At 43.6% G+C, this 19794-nt stretch overlaps 2 protein-coding genes across 3 annotated transcripts in view; one reads left to right on the top strand and one right to left on the bottom strand.

Annotated features, from left to right (window-relative positions):
- Window positions 1-15935, bottom strand: part of EIF4E3 (eukaryotic translation initiation factor 4E family member 3) — a 25889-nt gene extending 9954 nt beyond the window's left edge. The window contains exons 1-3 of the mRNA XM_084840414.1: window positions 15695-15935; window positions 4108-4180; window positions 2189-2283 (exon numbers count right to left, since the gene is read on the bottom strand). Of these exons, the coding sequence (XP_084696540.1) occupies window positions 2189-2283; window positions 4108-4180; window positions 15695-15885 (359 nt within the window). The 5' untranslated portion in view covers window positions 15886-15935. The remainder of the gene's footprint in view (window positions 1-2188; window positions 2284-4107; window positions 4181-15694) is intronic.
- The window catches only part of GPR27 (G protein-coupled receptor 27), a 35275-nt gene continuing 30908 nt past the window's right edge, over window positions 15428-19794 (top strand). For both annotated transcript variants that reach the window (XM_084840413.1, XM_084840412.1), the window contains exon 1: window positions 15428-19794. The gene's annotated coding sequence lies outside the window, so the exon portion shown is untranslated.

Raw genomic sequence — 19794 nt, 5'->3', positions numbered from 1 at the left:
GGATATGATGCCTCCCCCACCATGCGCCAAGTTCGGATGACATGCCAACCCATGCTGCAGCGTGGGTAATTATGTGAACAATGGGCATGCGTGCAGCATGGTCAGTGGGGGGCGGGGAGAAGCCATCATGGTTTCTTTTCCCCCAGTGATCATCTGAACCTGAATACAGACTAGACAACACTTGAAAACCTCCTGAAGTTTTTCAGTTTTCAAAAAAAGGCATACTTAAGATCACATGCTGAATACCAATATAAGAGTACTTGAAAGAGTACTTCACCTGGGGCAAGTAATACTGCACTATTTTGCGTGGAAAAAACAACAACCCTGTTATTAACTCAGTCTAAATGCTCACTATTATTTTATGGTGCCTGAATTTACTCAAGATGTCTCTTATTCTAGAACTGACTTACATTTACAGTTAGGCTTGGTGGAATTCATTTTGGCTGATTAAACCAGTTTGTTTTTATAGAAGGGTCAGTCAGTACTTATTTAACATTAGAAAGAAGTGAATCAAAAAGTTAAAGTTTAACAGCACAATCCTATACCTGCTTACTTAAAAAAAAGTCTTCTAAGGGAACAATCCCTTGTCCCCCAGAGAGTATCCAGAGGGACATAGGACTGTTCGATTTCTAGGCTCCGAGGTCAGAAACAGGGCTCTGACTTCAGACCCAGAAACCGCGATCCCTGCCCCTCATAGTGAGCGCAGTTCTGGCTATGTCTCTGTGCTTGGAAACAGAGAGTGGAGACGGGAAAAGGGGCGTTCCTGGGGGCAGGGAGGGGAAGAGACTGAGGCAGTGGCCATATGACATTTCCTATGGCTGCCCCACTCTCATTCCCTCGTCCTCTGAGGCGCTACTGCTAGACGGGCAAGATTGCCCACCTAGAAGAAATGCAGGGCGGTTGGAGAGCAATGCCAAAGAACGCCTCCGCACTCCAGCCCCCCTGCACTGGATACTCAACAGCCCCCGAGTTCGGAGGCTGCCGACTGTTTTCATAGGATTGTGCCCTAAATTTAATAGGATTCTCAGGTTACATATGTATAGGATTGCAGCTTCAGTACTGAAGGATAGTCTCCTCCCGTATACACCTGCCTGAACCCTAAGATAGTCTTCAGTGGTCCTTCTCCGGGAGCCCCTGCCAAAGGGAGGGAGGGAGGGGGCTACTAAGAAGGGGGCTATTTCTGTTGAGGCACCCTGGTTGTGGAATGAGCTTCCCGGAGAGGCTTGCTTGGCGCCTACGTTGTGCTCTTTTCGGTGCCAGGTGAAGATTTTTTTATTTTCCCAGGCATTTTAATTTTTCAGTTTCTGTTTTAAATTTGTTACTGTAATTTAAGTCTTCACGCAAATTCTAGGTTCAAGTAGTTTTAAACTTTCAAACTTTTATATTGTATTTCATTATGTTGTATTGTATGTTTTTAATGTTGTGAAACACCCAGACAGCTTTGGCTATCAGGAGGTATAGAAATGTAATAAATAAATAGTATTGAACAATTAGAATATACAGACTGTCAGCATCACATTTCATCGAAGATATATTCAAATCAGTAAGGTACTTATGCTTGCTTTTACTGTTTTGCTTTATTATTTCTGTACATCCATTGGATGGGATCCAGTGACTTACTCCAAGCACATCCAAGGTTTTGAGCATGGTCAGTAGATTTTTTTGACTTTGAACGGCGGGCTCCCCCTGCCCCCCTAGCATAACATATCATTGCTTTTTGAACTCTTCACTGTTTCAAAAGTGGTTTGCCACATGAAAAACTCAAGAAAACTCAAGAAACACAAAGCCATAGCCTCCCGTTGAGCAAGTAGAACTAGTAGCTGGAGCCTGCCCTTGTTTCTGCAGTGTTCATTACAAATACTCCATATCAGTTTATCACCTTTTAAAAAATTTGAACCAGTCCAATTTTGCAAAGCCTCTTGTCAGTCAAATATATGCAACAGACAAAGATCATATTGCATAACATGAACGTTTAACAAATACTGTTGCTATCTTTTAAGCTTGAAAAGGCAAACACAGGTCACTGTGGCATAATATATGATATTTACTAACCATAGTAAAAAAAACCCTCAGCCTTTTTTATGCTTTGCCTCTCCACTTCTGTTTCGATTACTTCTTATTCCTTCCAACGTACAAACAAAAGCAACAGTTTGGTTTCAAAGTATAGTAATATTTTGACTATACATACCACAACGGTCGTCTTTCTCCACGCATTAAATGATAACTACATCTCAGAGACAGGTTTGTCACAGGAGGAATATTATTATAAACACTCCAGAAGATCTAGAGAGAAAGATTGTATTAATGAATGCATTTGTATTAATTCATACACAACAATAAACGGAATGAATTTTACCTTGCTGCCGGTCAATAATACTGAGCTAGAAGGACTGATTGATTCCACCCTCCAGACTTCTAGATGATAGATACAGTAAAATCCAGTTAATAGCAGATGTTGTCCTTGCAACAATGGAGAGGTGTAGTCTGCTCTGCACGTCTTCTTCAGTTGTAGTTTTTATCAAGGGGCTAGAGATACTTTGATTTGCCCTTTTACGCAATCCCTTCCTGGATTATCCTTGATGATTATTTACTTGAGGATTCTAACATCTCAATTACAGAGCAAGTTGCTAATTTTTTTTTAAATATAGCTATCAGGATCAGACCCTCTATGATAGTTTCATGATTCTGCTCCTAAATTTTGTTGTACTTTATTTTTCAATATGTATTTTATATTCTTTTATCATGTCTATGGCTGGTAGATTCTGAATTATGAACTACTACTAGAAGGGCTGATGGTCTGGCTCTGTATAACGCAGCTCCCTATGTTTGGGAGATTGCATCAGGAACAGTTTTTGAACGAGCTCTTTTAACTTGAATGGTAGTTGTACAAGAATCTTTGGTTAAAAGGCATTAGACTAAGTCAAGATGCATTTACTGAGGAAGCTGGTTCTCTTCCTCCACTGCAGAAACTGTACCTGTTTAAAGTTAAAAGCAACTAGCACACAACAGATCTTCAATAACGTAGCAATTCTGTATTGGATGTCTTCACATGTGAGTTTATAAGTCAACACAAGCTTGCAGCTGATAACGTAGGATGAATCAACTAATAAATTTTTAAACTGTTACTACAATGTTGCATTCATGAAAAAAGACTAAACCCAGGGGCCCTTAAAAATGCGACAATGGAAAAAACAACAAATTTCTCTTAAAAAGCAACCAACTGTTAAAACTTGACTTCTTAAGCACAGTTTGTTTGTTTGTTTGTTTTTAAGAAAAGGCAAGTATCCCGTTTACTTACAATGAACTAATTCTACATTAAATGTAAGATCCCAATAAATGTGCCGCTGCAGGATGTTCATTGTACCTTCCAAAGTTAGCAAATTGTAGCGAAGCCCAACTGGCAAGATTACTAGTTGGAAAAGATGGTGGCTTGGAGATTTCACCATCAACCCCTGCCCTACTCTGCTATCTTAAGCAAGGGACATTTTTCCTGTTTTTTGACACAACAAAAGGAAACAAGCAAGGGTGAGCATTAGAGGGGGGGAAAGAATGCTGAAACAATTGCATTTTTGAACTAAGAGGTAGTGTATTTAGTAGACGTACCTCTCAATGATCTTATTCAGGAACATTAACAGAGCTAGGAGGATATCTCACTCACTTTCCCACCCCCAAGGGATAAGTTTCTGCTGGGAACATGAATTTCCAAAACCCTATAAAAGAAGGACTGGCTGAAGACATGTTTCTCCAACCAATGTATATATACACATTCTTCACCGACAGCTGTATTTGGATGTTAAAACGCATGTCCACTGGGAAACCCGGAAACATACATTTGAAAATCAGTATTGAGAATGCTAATCCGGCTTATTATAAAGCAATTCCTTATAAAATTTTAAAGAGAGACCAACACTATAGCAATTAGCTTCATCAACAGTGTTCCACTAGATGAGGTTAAACCTAAAGTCTGAAAATTAAAAAAAAATGCTTGGTATCTCTTGGTATCTGCTTGGTCTTATCTAAAGTAGTTTTTACTAAGATAAGACCTGGGAGAACTATGATTTTCATATTGCAACATATAATTCTCATGTCTAACACTTTTGTTTTTACCTGTACAGTTTGGACTGTGTAGATCTTCTTTAAATTTGATGCACATTCAGCTGCTGTGGTGCCAGGAAGGGACCTTAAAAAGAAGAGAAAGTAGATTAGGTATAATAATGTACCTGTCATTGCATCTGAGAATAAAAACACTCAAAATTTTTTTAAAGCATGGTTTTGAAAAAAATATACAGTTTCTGAGTGGACTGTCATAATATTACTTAGATTATAAAAATTAATATATTAAAAAGGTAAAGCAAACATTTCATCACATTAATGTGATAATCCAACTCTGGTATGGAAGGAAGCCACATATTTGATAATTGCCAGTTTATTCAAGCTGATTGGGATTAAACACACAGGCTTTGCAAACGGAAGGAAAACAGAATTCATAAAATGCAAGATTCAAACCCACAGGGGTAGTATCCTATTGTTCCCATGCCCTCAAGGGAGCCACCACTCATGCAACTGGGCTTCATAGCATCTAAAATAACCCAAAATGAACACAAAAGCTCATTTCCAGAATGCGGCTGGTCAGCGGAGCTTGCAGAAGGAAGCTCCACTGAATGGTTCCAATCCAGAAACAAGTGTTTTCTGGGGTTATTTTAGAAGCACCAAAGCCCCATTGCACAACCAACGGAACAAGTGCAACAGAAGTTATGGATGTTGTAATCCTTCACACAGGCTGCTTAAATCCCATTGAATTAGATGGCATTTAAATGCCTTCAGGGTGCAATCCCATCCACATTTACCTGCTAGTAAGTCCCATTAACACAGTGGGATTTATGAGTAAATATGCATCAAAGTGCACCAACTGTGTATGGTTGCCCCCAGATGCGGAACACAGTTAAACTGAAAGAGATAATTGTTTGAGGGGGGGTGAATTGTACAACAGCAATCTTTTTTTTCTTTTTTTTTTAACGAAGTGTTTAGTTTCAACTCTCACTGAACCCAGGGTTATCTCTTAAACATATTCTGCATTTTCATGTGGATTAAATGAACATTTTCATCATCACACAGAGGTGTTAATGAATTTTCTTTTATTCATGTCACATCTAAACCACCAGATGGCAACATTCTATAAATCTAGTATGACCCTTTAGAGTGATTTAAATCCAACCATAAGAGCCCACACTGGTTAAATAATCACTAGATTAGTCAGAAACCATCTTATCTTTTGTTTCAATGGAAATTATTTTCATGCATTTATGCAAATGCTGAAAATGGAAACTGGTCAAAGATCTTAAAAATATATGCATGATTCTGGTATTGACAATACAATATAGCATGGATGCTTAACCACAGGTATAGATAATCTTGTTGAATTATTCAAGGCTATTTCTAGAGAAGCCATGCTGTTTCCGTGTTACATGACTCATCTGCACAGCATCCTATGGGCTTTATGGCCAGCAAGAACCATAGAGTCTCATGCAAATTTATGTACCCAATATACACCAGTGGGATTGAAACTGACATGTACAGCAAGCTGGACAAACCTGCCAAGCAAGAACAGTCTACCAGCCAGTGTAATAAGTGTTTGACTTGGATTCAATTTCTCCTCAACTACAGTTACTAAATGTCTATAGGCATGCCTTTATTGCTCAGTCTGTAAAATAGGGATACTGCTGTCTTATTTTTGAAGCTTGTGGTAAGAATGGGCAAGTCAGCTTTAGAGCACATTGTACCCTGAAAGTTCTATAGAGATGAACAGTGACAACATGTCATGCAAGTAACTCTCTTCAAAAGATATGCATATCAGACGCAGAGTGGTAAAGAGATTATCTTATCTTTCTTAAGCAGAAGAGCCAAATGAATGCATGTTTGGAGCAATCTTCTGGAAACAGCTGCACAAGCATTGCAACACAGATGGAAAGATAATGCTTAAATATACTTAACAAATACAAGGGTTCTCTGCATGCTCTTTTTGAATGTTTGCTGTACTCATGGTTAATCATTACATTTCTATTTTTTAAAAAAACACCAACCCAAATTGACAAGGGACGGGGCATGGGGGAGGGAGCTGGATTTAAACTCCTTCTAGCAAACAGGAAATGGGCAAACTCAAAGCCACTGACCATTTGTTGGATGGCTAGGCATGAACAGTTCACTGCTGTTACAGAGGAGCTTCAGACACGCAGGCTCCTTGACATATTTATTGTGTGCTATGGCTTTAACTGACCCTGGCTCAGGAAACTATTTTCAGCCACAGCCTGAAAAGCTGCAGGGGCATAGGAACCATAGAGCATTGTTGCCTACCAAAAACATTCAAATGCCTGTCTGATTGCCAGGCCACTATCCAGCTGACAAGACCACGAGGGTACCTTTAAACTAACCAGTCAAAAGCTCTGGTGGGGAAAATGGCCCAATCCTGAAGCATCTCCACCTTCAGCAAGGTCAAGGAACCTAAGCACACTTAATGACAGCTTTTATTTTAGATAATGCACTATGCTACTTTGTATAGGCAGCTAGATGCAGAGATTTGGGGCAGAACATTTCCCAAAATGCAAAGTTTTCCAGTGTTTTGTTTTTCTGCAAAAGAAAAAATTCATTTCATAAATTCATACGTAATGAATAGATGCCAAATGCAAACTACGGTACTAGGCAGGCTTGGCAGTTTCAGAGTTACAATTCATGCTTTTCAGGTGGCTATCCCTTATAATAAGCAGTGGGAGTGAAACTGAAAGTGCCCCAACAATCTCCGTGGAAGAGAGCTGAACTCCCTTAAAATAGCTAAGTGGTTGTCAGCATACCATCCACCGTTCTTTATCTTTGCCAACAGTTTTCAGTGCCTTTGTTTCCCCACCTTAAATTTAAGCAATATAAGGGAAGTACATGCTGTTGTCTTTACATTTTTACAAGTATTCCAATTAAAAATTATAAATAGTATAACATTTAAACAGCAATGGAAGGAGCAATCGTATGGCCCCTAACTGTGTCTGAGGGGCCACAGGATAGTTCAAATTACCAGCTCCGAGGGCAGAGACAACATTCTGACCTCGGAGGGGGGAATCGGAGATCTGACCCCCCCTCCCCCTTGCAGCCAGCACAGAAAGAACCACACTGACTGGCCTCTGAGGTCAGGAACTTGACCTTGGAGAGGGAGAAAAGAAGGCGTTTCAGTGGGCAGGGAGAGGAGGAGACTGGAGAGGCCAGGATATGAGCTATTCTGAGCCTCTGGCACCCTCCTTCCCTTCTGCTTTGAAATGCCGTCACTAGATGGGCTAAAAGGCCTGTCGAGCGAAAAATGCAGGATGGGAGGACAAGGAGGTGAAGATTACCACCACTGCTCCCCCCCCCCATATAGGATGATTGTAAGCCTCTGGGTTCAGGGGCTTCTGATCATCGAGGGCACAATCCATAGGACTGCCCCCCAAGTACGCTTTAATTTTCCCCTCAAATATTTAAGGTCAAATATTTGTAGTGTATAGGGACAACAATTACCACGGATATTTATTTTTAGCTTTGTTTACTAAATACAAGTAGCATAAACATGCTAAACTAGATCACCCTTTAGAGCATCAGAGAATTTCCCAATGCAAATTACCCTAATTTGAAGAAAATTTTCCAATCCAGTTTTTCCATAAAATCCACATAACTTGCCAGGAGCGCGCGCCCTAGCAGACTCTTTCAGTACACTCCAGTAGCCAACTCAAGACACAGACGAAAGGATTCTTTTCAAGGCTTTAATCCTTTTACAACTTAATGACTCTATCAGATGCTAATCACCAGCGACTAAGCAAGGAACAGCAGAGTAGCCTATGCTCCGGGTAGGCAGTTGGTCCCCGTTTGAAGGAGAGTCACTTGAAGACTTATGGGCTAGGGAGAGATCCTCCCTCTTTCTCTTGGGTCCACAGGACGCGGCCGTTGCTTGCGTGCCAAACGGGTGCTAGGCCTCCTTTCCGCGCCCTCCATCACTCATCGCTGTCTGCATCGAGCGTCTAGCAAGCTCCCCTCCCGCACTTTTTCACTGCCAGGGTCACTATCTATTTCACGAATTCCAGCAGGAGGAATCTCTGCCAGCTGCTGTGCCTGTGAGGGATGAGCTGGCTCCTCTCCCACAGACTGCTGATCCTCCTCAGAATCAGAACTGCTCTGGGGTTCTATCGGCTCAGTTTCCACCCTGACATAACTGTAACTATTTGCGCCCCATGGTACACCTTTGCTACCAGCTCCCGAACTTCCTTGTTCGCATGGCTTTCCAATGCCCTGCTCTACCTTTCCCATAGCATCATCTTCCCTCCTGATTTGGCAAATGTTATTTCCCTAATCCCTAATAGCTCTTTTAGTTAGGGCTATTAGAACTGGTATACTGACCCATGTACTGCGGGGGGTGAACATACTAACCAAGACATTTTTCTCTTTCACAATGAATGCACATACATATCTTTTTCAGAACAAAATCTGTAAAATACAAAGTCTGTTTTGGGGCTTTTAATAAGTTTGCACCACCTTCCCCAATTTTATGAGGAAATTTCTCACTATGGTAAGAGTATAGTGTAAAAATCTGCTGTGCATGCACCACACCTCTGGTTAAAGACTCCCTTATACCTGCAATGATCACTACATATATGTACACATTCCATGAGGCTTTTCTCACTCTTACTGATTCAAGATTAACAGGACAAATGCCAGGCAATGAATACTGTAACTGTTACGAACAGGCATAGAGCTTATGGGTAATTCTGCAATGTTATGTATGAAAGAAATGAAAACACAGAAGTTTGCCGCATGACTGCGGTCCCTGCACATTGTTGATGAGCCAAGGCATTTCAAGGAACACAGGCTGGTGTGAAGCACAGCAAACATAGTTAATGCCCAAGGAAGGGATAGAGATCCGGTTGCAATACTTTTATGTATTCGTAAGATATAAGCCATAGACAGCACCCTAACTAACTCCGCCAATAAGAGGTAACACAATCACATAACATACGTTGGGCTATTTTGTGGGCCACAAAGGTTTTCTAGGAATTCTGTGTTTATGTCATGAACATTTTTCAGGCTCTTTAAAAACATGTGTACTTTATATTGTATGCAGAATTATAAGGTGATTCTCTATAGAATGTTATTTCTTATATGTAAAAACCATAACATATGTAAAATGTACAATGTGACTATACTAACATATAGTGTAATGTTTCTTCATTAGCAAAATGTGATGCAATAACAGGAGATAAAATCAGACTGATAAACCAGGTTCCATTTACCACTACCATTTCTAATAAAAAGAAGCATACCAGGGCTCAAGGTGCCCTGGAAACTACAACCCCTGATCTGGTGATACTGTATGTGCTAATCCCAGATGTGTAACATTTTTTGCAAGCCTTATGATCTCTCCACACTTCCCTACGGCATATTGGAGTAACAGAATGAACTTAACGACTGAGCTGCAAGTGTCAGGTGTGCCTGGAGGTGGCGAGATGTGCATGCAAGGCTCTTGCAAGTTAGTTACCTCCTCCTAGGAATATTATTTCTATTCGTAAATTATGCGAACATATCCCATTCTCAACCCCAAATAAGAACACAAGCAGGAGCACTTTTTAAAAAGAAATGTTTGCAAATCCCCAAATTTGTGATTGCACTAAAAAAATGTGTATTTATTAAAAATGTGCACCTTGAAATGCGCATTTCCCTGGCTTAGTCAATGGAAGGAAAGTGCACACTTTGGAAAAATGTGCACTTTTCCCATTTGAAATGAGCACTTCTCCTGTTCAAATGAGCCAAAAAAACAGGCTAAAAATGAAAACAGGAGTGAGCTGAAATGAGCTTCGAAGTGAATTTCAAAGAATTTTGGCAAGTTTAAAAAATTGCTGATTCTCTTATCCCTATATCATCTTGGTTTTTTTAGCAGAGCTATTTGCTCATTGTTGTATTATACATAACCATGAAGCTTCTCATTAGGTTCAAGAAACATAAAACATTATGGAATACACAGACTATAGTATTTAACTAATATTTTTAAATGATATTTGTGTTAAATGGAGAAGGCACTTCTATTTAAAAAAAACCCACCCTATTCCAAGGAACAGGTATACTTTACTGTAGGCGAACATAAGGGCCATGCTTGATCAGACCAAGGCCTATGTAGTCCAGCATTTTGTTCCCACAGCAGTCAATCCAGTTGTGTGTGGGAAGCACAACTGTACCCTCCCACTCATGCTCCCAAGCAGTTGAAAGCTAGATTTTGAGCAGGCCTCTTCTGAAGTTTTTCCACATTAAAAAAATTGTAGGTTTATGCTTACTGTTCATCCTATTTTGCAACATGCATGTGCTTCAGATAAGATCTGTTTGTCAACACTCTTGGTTAAATTTTAAAGCACTATTAACAAGGCTTGGACTAGATCAGGGGTGGGCAACTTCCCCCTCCACCGAACCCACACCCCTCCCTGTTAAACCAAGCATGTCCCTTGGTTTAAAGAAAAATTGCACTTCCAGAAGCCTCCAAGAATCATGAAATTGCTTTAAAGCAAGAAGCGTGTTCTTCGCATGTCTTGTCTTAAAGAGAAATCACTGCTTTTTACTGCTACATTTCAGAGGCAAATTCAGTGGCACAGTGGTAAAGGCCACAGAAAAGGTTGCGGGGTGTGTGCAAGTCGGCATGTTGCCCACTCCAAAAGTGAATGACCCATTGGTCCTTTCCCAACTCACGATTCTAAGCCTCATGATACACAATGAAACTTATGGCAGAGCTATATAGAGTAATCCTATGCATGTCAGAAGTAAGTGCCAGCAAGTTCATTGAGATTTATTTCCTGGTTAGCTGGTATAGGATTGCAGCTTTGAAAGGTGTAATAGAGGAGAACCTTTCCTATTAATATGGCAGGAGTTGTGAAGAAAGATTTAACAGAGGGTACTGCTGCTCAGATAACCTCATCAGCTTCAGAGAGGATTTGGTTGGTCATTGCTTAAACAGAATAGATGGACCTTTGGGCTACCCCAGCAAGGCTCTTCTTATATTCTTATGGACTGCTGCTACCACTGCGAAAGTCTGGCCACATCACTTATGTCCAGCCATTCAAGTATTTTTAAAAAGAGCCTGTTCTGTCCATGAGATAGCTAGATCATGTTGGGAGTGGGGCTGGAGACAGAAGAGGAGTTCTGCTCCCTATTTCTACCTTGCCATTGACTCACACTTCCAATCATTAAAATAATTCAAGGACATCATGGCGAGCCCAGCTGGCTGCATTGCTCTGCCTTCAGAACTATACAGAGGTTACAGGTTCGGGTCACAGCTCTGAGGAAGAAAATCCTGCTTCAGAATGTTTGTTTTAAAAATACAGCTTGGCTTACTCCAGTTCTTGATGGAAAAGATGGTGAGCTAGTATCAGACTTTTCCACTAAAGTACTGCCTCCTAGTTAGAGGATGTGTTGAGTGGGGGACTCTCCATTTGTGGCACATTAGTCTGTACAGCAGCCTTCTGCAACCTGGTGCCCTCTAGATGTGCTGTACTACAACTCCCATCATCCCCACCCAGCATGGCCAATGGGAGTTGTAGCCCAACACATCTGGAGGCAACCAGGTTGGAGAAGGTATCAACACCTGAAATTTCAAAGTGTTCCATGTGTGAATCCCATTCTCTTTGGTTGGGTTTCTACGAGTTGAATCCGAGTTGTTTTGATAGTGTTTTATTGCAATTTTATTTTTGATTTTTACTTGAAAGCTGTTTTAAAAGGCAGGATATAAAACGAACTTTATGAGACCTCAGCAACTAAAATGCATGCTTTTAAGAATCTTGATGACTCTATGACCATAATCACACTGTGAAGCATGAAAGAGGCACATGATTTGATATCAGTCACAGAAACCGAAGAATATGAGGGTTTTGTTTTAAAAGGCACAATAAAATAGTTTTTGCTAAAGGCTTAGGAAGTAAAGGAGTACCTGGGCAGGGATTTTAAACAGTTTTCCCCTCCCCTAGTGTTCTCTCCCCAACAGCATTCCTTCCCATATTCAGTAAGGGAACCAGAACAAGAACTCCAAATTTTATATGCACCACATTGTGCAACATAATATGTATCACCTACTCCTAATATATTTGCTTACGGATTCATGGATTTCAGACACCTTACAAAATGGATACTATTAAAGGCAATGGATTAAGGGTGTGATTAAACATTCTTACAGCGCAGAACTGTACTCAGAAGTAAGGCCCAACAAGTTCAGTGAGGCTTACTCCCAGGTAAGTGTGAGTAGGACTGCAGCCTCAGGGAAGTTCAAATCTTTCCTTCCTCCTCTGGTTTGCTTGCTGAGCCCTTTTGAATGGTCTTGCTGAACCAGTCAGGCCTTCAGATACCTCCAAAGTGGGGCACCTGGCTTGCTTCTACAAGCAATTTGTGGATTAAACTGAGGGCAACCAATGTGCGAAGGATCTTGCCTGTGGTTGTGGGCTGAGACAGCCTCCTGGATCATAAACTTCAAGCCTCAGGTTTCAGTTATAGGATTTGCTGATGTCTTCTATTTCACAGCAGGCTGCCATGCATGTGTTAAGCATCTGACACAAGATGAGCTACAATTCAAAGACAGCAGAGACAGTTTCAGCCTATAATCAGGGCTGAACTAAACATAATGGCAGTTTGTGTTTAAATGTACAATGTGGGGGTGGGACTCCTCTTTTATCTTCTAGATGATGCTTGTTAAATGTAAAATTACGACCCTGCCTCATCAGATCTTACACCTCTGTATTATCTTCTCTCCCAATAACTTTTTTCCTCAGCAGAGCTCCAGTACCCATAGTGACTTTTGGTTGGGCAAAGTGCTCATCAAGAGCAGCTATGGGGAGACAGGCAGCAAATATCAATACCCTCATCATGTGTTCCTTTTGCTGTCAAAACCACTCACTCCCTTTGTACATGACTGGGACAGTTCCACATTCAAACACACAGAACTGCTGCCATCACAACTTATTTGGTCCTTTGTATTTCATTCTTTTTAATTCAAACACTTTTAGCAGTTTAAAAGGTGCTAATAAAATGCAATTGGTCATAAGAACATTTCAGGCCATAGGTATTGGTCAGAGGAAGCTGTTTATATTTCAGAGACTTGTTTCTTTCTCAAGTTACAAAATCAGATCTGCAAAGGAAACCAGCCAAGCACCTGTTACGTAGGCTTTGACAGGACAGCGTGCGAGTCAGGTGACAAGGGTTGTGATATCATGGAGTTATAAGAAGCGAGAGTAAAGAAACAATGGTCATTTGCGGCATACAAAGCAAGCATGTCTGTCTGTGTCTGGAATGACTGGAGAAGCAAGTCTGGAGTGTGTCCAACATTGGGGAGCTGGTCTACATGGCTTTTGAATCTTCTGAAAAATAAAACTACAGAGATTTGTCTTTTGTAGCAAAATAGAAAGGGGAACCATGATTATTTTTTAAAAATAGTAAGTGGAGGTAGGCATGCGTTCTAAGGCAACGCTAATTTTAAGTGGCGAATTAAAAACAAGGTAGGAAATGATGGGGCAGTTAAGGTCAGATCAAAATTTGACCCTGTGGAATGGGGTAAACATAGCAATGTAAATTTCAACGAGACTCTGTTTTAAGTCATGATCTTTTACCTGGAAGCTTCACTTGTTGAACTTTGGGGGCAACCCTATTTTCTGTGAGGCATGGATTGTAAACTTTGCACTGAAAGAATAGAAAACAAGCCGCCCCTTTACCATTCTCAGTGGAAATACAATGCTTCCATGGTAGTACAGGGACATTAGGAGTAACTGATCTGCAAAAAGGAACTTTATGTATTTACTCTTAGGATTCAGACACACAATCACACCACTGTATCTTATTTTAATCCAGAACTGGTACCACACTGGTAACTTAACTTTTATTGTAATCCCTTCATCCATAGGTATGCACTGAAAGAGGATGATAATTAGGATGGGTAAGGGGATTCAAGAATCACTGGGTTATAGTGTACTGCAGTCTGTAGTACACAGTGTTAGGGCGCAAGCAATCCTATGCATGTTTGGGGGGGGGGCGGGAGTAAAAGTCTTACAACATCTACCATGGCCCAGCCAGCATGGCTGGCTGGGGAATGCTGGGAGTTGTGGGACTTTCTTCCACCTAAACATGCATAGAATTGCACCCTGAGATTGTTGAACGGATGAGAGCCCCATCAGGACAGAAAGAAGCAGCAATTTTGAAGAAACAGGGAGTGAAAGTGGAAGCTGTTGAGTAGGCAAAAGGCATGCTGGGGTGCAACACCTCTCTGATAATTGCTAACTCTTTGTCTCCAGTTACGCTTCTGCTTGTATATTTGTAGATAAGAGAAAATATTACAGGCAGCCCACAGGACTCCAGTGTATTCTCATGCAAAGTAAGTGAAACCTGGAAGTACTCTCTCAACTTTCTCTCACCATCGTGAGAAGTGAGCAGTGCAAAAATATACTTCCCCATGAAGCGCCTCTATGTCACGTGTAAAAATACTGTACTATTTTTTCAGCCTGGAGAATCTATGCCCTAAGGATAGATCTTTCAGACAGCAACAGCTAGTCCTGAAAAACCAGATGAGGTTGGTTACATCAGTAAAACGAACCTCCTTAGTGTGAATGCATAAAAACGAAGCTTAGGAACAGTAAAGGCGGCTAGCCACAAAAGTGGTGGGATAAATAATAAGAGAGTGAGAACTGTGAGGTTCTTCTTTTCCTCACGGATGCAAGTCTTTGCTTCACACCCATTGAGTAGGTTTGTCACTGCCCACCCCTCAGCCCACCAAAGCTTTTGTGAATCTCCAAGCTGGGGGAAACTGCACTTGTTGAATTCCTGCCTAAGCACAAGAAGGGTGGCCACAAGGGGAAGAAAAAGGCCATAAAAGGAGTCCACTGATTCATAAGAAAAAGGCGCTCCACATATGCTCTGAGGCAGACGTATTACATAAGAGAAAGGCGCTCCACATATGCTCTGAGGCAGACGTATTACATAAGAGAAAGGCGCTCCACATATGCTCTGAGGCAGACATATTACATAAGAGAAAGGCGCTCCACATATGCTCTGAGGCAGACGTATTACATAAGAGAAAGGCGCTCCACATATGCTCTGAGGCAGACGTATTACATAAGAGAAAGGCGCTCCACATATGCTCTGAGGCAGACGTATTACATAAGAGAAAGGCGCTCCACATATGCTCTGAGGCACAGATATAACTTGACACACCCCAACGATGACCCCTAGCACTGGAGAGTTTTCAGAGTTAGAGCCAGTCTTGGAGAAGAAAGTATGCATTAGGAAATTCAAGTGGAGGGATGCGAACGAGCCCAAAAGAGACCGCGAGGGCGAGAGGCATGCGGGGCAGGCAGGGCTGAACGCGGGGCGGGGCGGGGCGGGGCGGGGCGGGGGAGTCGCTGACGCGAAGCCATCCACGGGGCGGGGGCAGTCCGCTCTCCTTGCCCTTGGCGGAGCAGGAATCCGCGGAGTGGGGGAAGGGCTGAGAAGGCAAACAAAGGCCAGCCCCCTCCCGCCGCCGCCGGCCCCGCAGCCTCAAGCCCGCCGCGCTCGCTCCCGTGGCAGGCCGACGCGGGGCGGCGAACAGGCGCCGACGCCGGAGCTGCCGGCCGGGCTTCTCACGGTGCCCCCCTCCGCGCCGGCCCCATCCGGTCCCGCCACCCGCACTCACTTGTCGAGCCAGAAGGTCCAGGGCGAGTGCAGCGGGACCCCGCCGGCCTCGGGCTCCAGGCCGCGCAGCTGCTGGGCGTCGAGGTCGGCCTCGGCGTCCGCCTCGTCTTCGTCGTGCCGCTGCTGCTGCGGGAGCGCCGGGTGCGGGGGCTCTGGCGGGCCCGGCTGCCTCTCGGGGGGGCTGAGCGCCATTGCCCTGCGCTTCCTTCGGCCCGGGCTGAGTCAGCGCCGCCTCGCTCGACGGAAGCCCGCCTCGTTGCAGACGCCGCCGGCGGGCAGCAGGGGGCCTGGAGAAACCCCACGCAAACGCGCTCGCCGGAGAGGCGTCGTATCGCTTGGGGGTGGGTCGAGGGAGGCCTCTGTGTCGCCCCGTCAGGGAGCGTGGTGACTGACGGAGCAACAGGGCCCAGCCCCGAAGAGCGTACAGTCCCATTCAGTACAGGCCAGGAAGAAGATGGAGGGCAGGGGGCAGCGCGGGAGAATGCGTTCATCTACACCAACGTTCCCCAACCACCAGGCACCCTCCAGATGTGTCGGCGTACAATTCCCACAATACCCCAGCTGCAATGATGGGAATTGTACTCCAACACATCTGGCAAGCGCCACCTTGGGGGCCACTTTATACGCAGTTATAGTGCAATTGACTTGGAAGTATGGCCGGCTGAATCCAATGAGATGTATCCTCTGCTAAGGGCACTACCCTATGGGTTACGCCCTCAATTCTCGTAAGCCCGCAAACTTGGAGGCTTACAAACATCCTATGCAGGGTGGGAGGAGGGGTGGAGGCAATCTTCGCCTCCCCATCTTCCCGCTGTGCATTTTCGCTATACGGGCTTCTTTGACTGTCTAGTGAAAGCATTTCAGAGGGGCAAGGAAGGAGGCTGGAGGAGGCTCAAGATAAATCATATCCTGGCCTCTCCAGTCCCCTCCCCGCCCACTGAAATGCCCCCTTTTCCCCCTCTGAGGTTGAGTTCCTGACCTTGGAGGCCAGCCAGTGTGGTTCTGCAAGGGAGGAGGGCAGGTTGGAGCTGTCTCCGTCCTCGGAACTGGAAATCCAAAACACCCAATGGCCCCTCAGATACTATGCTCCCTCTGTGTACTTATATAAATTTTCGGTCTCTTTAGTTTCAGATCAGGTTGAGGGCCTATCTGGGTATAGGAGCATCATGGAAGGTGGCCATTTACGCTTGTAACCTGGCATATATCAGTCACAGTGCCATTTTGCATAACAGCAAATGTGCGCATATATGCAATAAACAAAAAATACTGTTTTCCCCAAAATGGTGGCCGCAGAGATCACCGGATGGGCCCATGGTGAGTGTGGGCAGTGCAGGGGGGGGGGCAGGGGACTCGGGCAGCAGGAGGCGGTGTCTGCTGGACTCCTGGACCTGATCGGATGCCCGCACCCTGTTCACATATAACACTAACCCATGTTTTGTTGAATTGTGAGTTGTGATGTGTGAACCCAGCCACTCAAACAATGGCTTGTTAACCATGAACAACCCAGAAAGAGAACCCATAGGTTGTTGGATTGTGAACTCTTGAGTTGTTTAAACAATGAGTTGTCATTACATGTGAGTCCAGTACCATGGATTATTTCACCAGGCTACAGAGGCCAGAGCAGTAAAAAAAACAAAACAGCCGTTCTATATGTTAGTACTACTGTGCCACTAAGACATTTGGGATATAGGGAGGGATTGGGTGAAGGAGAGAAACAAACAATCCAGAAATGAAGAAAATAAACCATGCCTTGTTCGATAATCTGCCAGATAAACCTTGGGTAGGGCAAACAAGCCATGGGTTAAATAAACCATGGGTTAGTGTTTTATGCAAACTAGGTACCTAACCACACTCACAATTGTGCCATATGGCAGGATTTGTGTGAGCCAGTTCACTGTGTGTGTATTCTTCAGATTTTGTAGCAATTACTGTGGACAATATTTCTCAAAACTTCTGTAAGGTATGATTTTGGCAATCTAGAAGAAACGTAATATGTCAGTGATACTTATATGTCATATATATTTCGAGTGATTTTGCCTCACTAACTCTGCAGTCCTAGAGTGTCTACTCAGAAATAAGCTTCATTGGATTCAGTGGGACTGATGGTGCTTCCATACAGAGAACTCCTAACACTACCAATTAGAAGGCATTGTACAATTATTCTGTCCTTTTCTCTTTAACAAATGTTCTGCGGTAAGAAAAAAAGACAGAAGCAGCTGTGGGAAAACATGGGAAGGTTCTGAGTGGAAGACAATGATGTCTGGATCCCTTATAAAATTCCATGAATGAGGCAGGGCGATGGTGTGATAAAAGCCTCGTTTGGAAACAACATAACTCCCATTGGCTTCTCCACACAGGGCTTTTATCCGGCTATTGAGATTGGTTACTCATGGAAATTTGCAGGTCCTTTACATGATGTCATTGACCTTCAGGGCCTGATCTCCTGAGCTAAATGACTTTTATCCCACGTTTAAAAAGATTGGACATAGTGAGCTATCAAATTACAGCATGTTGAGTTCCCTGGTGAAAAGAGGAAATCGCACAGTAGGAGGAGCTAGACCACAGCGCCATCTAGTGGAACATAGAACAATGCAGATCTTCACCAGTGTTGGCCTTGGGATCGCTGTCTAAATGTCTGGAGACGGTGAGTGGCTGGATGGGAAGAAATAAGCTGAACCCTGACAAGACCGAGGTACTTTTGGTGGGAGACAAGAGTAGGTTGGGGGTTACCCTTGAAGATGGTTTGGAAGCTGCAGCTGGTACAGAATGCAGCGGCTCGCCTGATTAAAGGCAGCCACCAGCATGATCACATCACTCCAGTGCTGAAGGAGTTGCACTGGTTACCAGTTGTTTTCTGGGCCAAATTCAAGGTGCTGGTTTTGACCTTTAAAATCCTATACAGTTCTGGCCCAGCTTATCTCAAGGAGTACCTCCAGCAACCCCAGACAGGCCGCTTAACAAGGTCAGCCTCGGATGGCCTTCTCTGTCCCATCAGCCAGGACAGCTAGGCTGGTGAGGATGAGGGAGAGGGCCTTCTCTGTGGTGGCTCCCACTCTGTGGAACTCCTTCCCTAGGGAACTCCGCCATGCCGCTTCTTTAATGAGCTTCCGCTACGCACTGAAAACTTGGTTATTCAGGCAGGCATTTGGGGTGGGTTAGGGTATTTTTAAATAATGTTTTAATGTATAATTTTACTCTTTTAAATTGTACTGTTGTACATCGCCCAGAGTAGCTGGGTGACCGGCCAGATGGGTGATGAAGAAATTTAATATATATATACATACATACGGGGAAATAGTGGGGGGAGCATGTGTAAGGGAGCAATCCTACGGCCACTAGACACTGTCTAGAGGGCCATAGGATATGCTGTTTTCCAGGAACCAACCTTGGAGCCTGTGCTCTGAGGTCAGTTCCCAGAAAACTGACCTCCCACCACGTCTGCACTACCTCTGAGGCAGCACGGAGAAGCCCCGTCCTCCACACTCAGAAGAGGAGCACGGAGCAACTGAAAAGGGGTGTTCTGGGGTGGGGAGAGCAGAGCTGCGTGTATGACACATCCAGTGTGTCGAACAGCAGCCTCCTCTCCCGGTCGGCCCCCCGCGGCTAGACAGCTGAAAACAGCTGTCTAGTGGAAAATAGGGCAGGAGAGGTGCAGAGGGAACAATCCCCCCTGCCTTGCTTTGGATAGGTGGTCGCCTCTGAGTTTGGAGGCAGCCACCTATCTTGATAGGATTGCTCCCTAAAGGGAGCCCATCGTGATCCTGCATTTAAAACAAAAGCAGAAAGCCCAGTAAATGCTCTCAGATTGCTGCGTCAAGGTGGCTTAAATAAATAATGCATCATAACATAAATAAAATGTTTCTGCTATAATGGAATACTCTGAAAGTCTTCACAGTGGTCTCCTGAACTATATCTTTTTTATGTGTATTTCTTTTGTTAGTGAGTGCTGTGTTGCCAGCTTCATTTGTTCTGTTTTAGAGCCTTCAGAGAGTCTCTTGTTGGAAGCTGCTCACGGGGCATCTGTTCACTAATTAAGATGGATACCTTACTGCTTGGAGGGAAGAGGAGACAGTTTCAAGACAATTGTTAAGGCAAAGCCAG

The sequence above is a fragment of the Heloderma suspectum genome, chromosome 2 (assembly GCF_057233095.1).
Source record: "Heloderma suspectum isolate Gila_16-S chromosome 2, 16-S_ref, whole genome shotgun sequence".
Lineage (NCBI taxonomy): Eukaryota > Metazoa > Chordata > Lepidosauria > Squamata > Helodermatidae > Heloderma > Heloderma suspectum.
The sequence above is the reverse complement of the archived record's forward strand: the minus strand, read 5'-3'. Positions and strand labels throughout refer to the sequence as shown.